General features: G+C 32.9%; 2 protein-coding genes across 3 annotated transcripts in view; one reads left to right on the forward strand and one right to left on the reverse strand.

Annotated features, from left to right (window-relative positions):
- The window catches only part of LOC106677614 (EGFR adapter protein), a gene marked incomplete at its 5' end in the record, with an annotated part of 690,819 nt that overhangs the window by 443,111 nt on the left and 244,912 nt on the right, over positions 1–2,796 (reverse strand).
- The window catches only part of LOC106677616 (uncharacterized), a 19,675-nt gene that overhangs the window by 14,960 nt on the left and 1,919 nt on the right, over positions 1–2,796 (forward strand). For both annotated transcript variants that reach the window (XM_014415649.2, XM_014415648.2), the window contains exon 5: positions 290–353. In XM_014415649.2, the coding sequence (XP_014271135.1) occupies positions 290–353 (64 nt within the window). The remainder of the gene's footprint in view (positions 1–289; positions 354–2,796) is intronic.

The following is a 2,796-nucleotide window of genomic DNA, read 5'->3' on the forward strand; positions in this document are numbered from 1 at the left end:
TATATAAACAATGTACTCAAGCTAGACTATCTACATTTCTCACAACAGAAAAAAAAGAATACGTCACTACATATGAGCAATATGAAGGAACCAAAAACTATATTCTAATGAGAAAATAAGTATCCTGCTCCAAGTATAAGGTATTCGCTTGCGTAAATGAATTACACTTTAAGTTCTAATCCTGAGGGTACTGGCAGGAATCCATAAAAATAATTTGAGCTAGTATTGTTTATCTTTGTAATAACTCACTGATTAGTTTATCTATAATCACCTGAATTTTTTGTTTCAGGGAGTTCTGAAGGGATGAAAATGGAAGAAAAACTTCATAAAAGAGGGAAGAAAAAGATCGCCAGGTAATTCAATATTAATTTTATGGACTTTATTAAAAATTTTAATTAGTAAATAGGTATTTCTAATGAGTACATACTCGTGTATAGGATAGTATCCCCATATCCTACATAGTACATATATACGATAGTATCCCCATATCCTACATACTACTGCTATGTATCGGTCTTTTGACAATCCTGGGTATTATTAAGGTGTTTCGTCATCTGCCCCTATACCTGGTAAGAGTATCCTTCTGCGAAGCTTTTAGCGTCCTCGGATATGAAAACATCTGTATTAAGTATGTCACATTAATAGAGGCACCTGAGAAAATTAGATTGGCTAACCTTTAAGTGTTCTAACAAAAATGACAGGTTTGACGAGGAATCGCAATCAAATTAAGCAGCTGCAGGCCCTTCCTGGACATGTCAAACTTTTTTACACATTCTCGGCCCTGAGGAGGGGGACGCCCAATCATAGAGGTGAATTAAAAATAAGGTAATGCCCCGAAAGGGTAGTGGGAGAAAAAGACAGGAATTCGAGTAGAGCAGACGGAGACACTCAACAGGAAGGGTTAGGCGGGGGAGGACCACAGTCAGGAGGCAGACTTAGAGGATGCACTTCGACCAGACGAAGTAGTGAGAAGGGCCACGAGACCTGGACATCCCTTATGAAACAGAAGACACCTACGGCACCACATCCCACGGCATCAGCAGCTATAAGTATAAATTAACTAATAAGTATTCATGTAATAATCTATATTTTATGGCAACCTTTATCTGAATCATTTGAATCATTTTAATCATACTAACAAATTGTAAATAAATACTTAGTTTCTTTATGTAGTTTATATACTATTATATATCCCAATATAACACTCTTTATTATCCTATATAATTAATGGTAACAACATTTTATAAATATAAAGGTATATTTAATTGGTAAACTGGTAAACACACAAACAGCCTTTGGAAAGGAATCCAATTATAATTATAGTTTTTCAGGACTCAATATATAATTAATTAATAAACTTATTTTGGATAATTGCCTTCAGCGATTATTCTGGCATCCCGATATATAATCTGCAACTAGTACATATCCTAAATACTATATATATATACGATAGTATCCCCATATCCTACATGTTACATATATATGATAGTATTCCCATATCCTACATAGAACATATATACGATAGTATCCCCATATCCTACATAGTACATATACATGAAAATATCCTCATAACCTACATAGTACATATATACGATAGTATCCCCATATCCTACATGTTACATATATACGATAGTATCCCCATATCCTACATGTTACATATATACGATAGTATCCCCATATCCTACATAGTACATATACATGAAAATATCCTCATAACCTACATAGTACATATATACGATAGTATCCCCATATCCTACATGTTACATATATACGATAGTATCCCCATATCCTACATGTTACATATATATGATAGTATTCCCATATCCTACATAGTACATATATACGATAGTATCGGTTCCCCTACCGGTTCTCAGGAGCAATGAATTTTGATGAACGAGGTATCAAAAGAGAGGGATTTTAATTTATTTATTTTACCACACCTTCTTTTCTCAATTTTCCTTACCCACGTTATTAGTTATGATCACCATATAATAGTATGATTGTTTTCGACATTTTTTAATTTTTATTTCTATTCATTTTTTTTGTTCATATTCATTTCTTTCCATATTTCAATTTTGAAATTATTAATAACTAATATATTCATACTTCTTTGCATTATATAACTTCATTTTTATTTTATTTCCTTAATTATGTTTTTTTACCTATGTATGCATTTAATTTTCCACTTCTATCATCACTCCATTCTATTAATTCCATTCTGTAAAATTATTCACTTTATGTCATTCTGTTTATATTTTCTTTTTTTATTCTCTATACTCATTGGTTGCTATCTTGTTCTGTTCTTAGCCCTGATGAAGGCTAGAAACTCTAGCCGAAACGTTGGCATGATTAAATAAGTTACATCAACTTATTTGTGTTTCATTTTGACCGCACCCCCCAACCATCTTCTCCTCGTACAAGATATCCACGGTCAACTATCTCTCATAATTATGAATCTCAATTTCGATTATTAAATTCTTACTTGAAATTTAAGAAAAAGTATTACAAATATCTGTTGCGGCGCAACCACAATATCACTTTCTATTGAAACTCTGCAAAGGATCCTAAATGTAGTGTAGATTGGTGGGCACTTGTATACGTTTGAATTTTCTTGATGTTTGAATATGAAAAAAAAAACTATTTTTTTTTAGTGAATTCGTCGACATATTTCGAATTTTCATATTCTGGTCCGCGAACTCCGACCAAAATTTTAAGTGGAGAAGCAGTCCTACGAGTGTAGTCTTACTAGTGCATCCCAACGGCTACAGTCCTACGAGTGTAGTCTTACTAGTGCAT

Source organism: Halyomorpha halys, unplaced genomic scaffold (genome assembly GCF_000696795.3).
Source record: "Halyomorpha halys isolate HHAL.00 unplaced genomic scaffold, Hhal_1.1 Scaffold105.1, whole genome shotgun sequence".
Classification (NCBI taxonomy): Eukaryota; Metazoa; Arthropoda; class Insecta; order Hemiptera; family Pentatomidae; genus Halyomorpha; species Halyomorpha halys.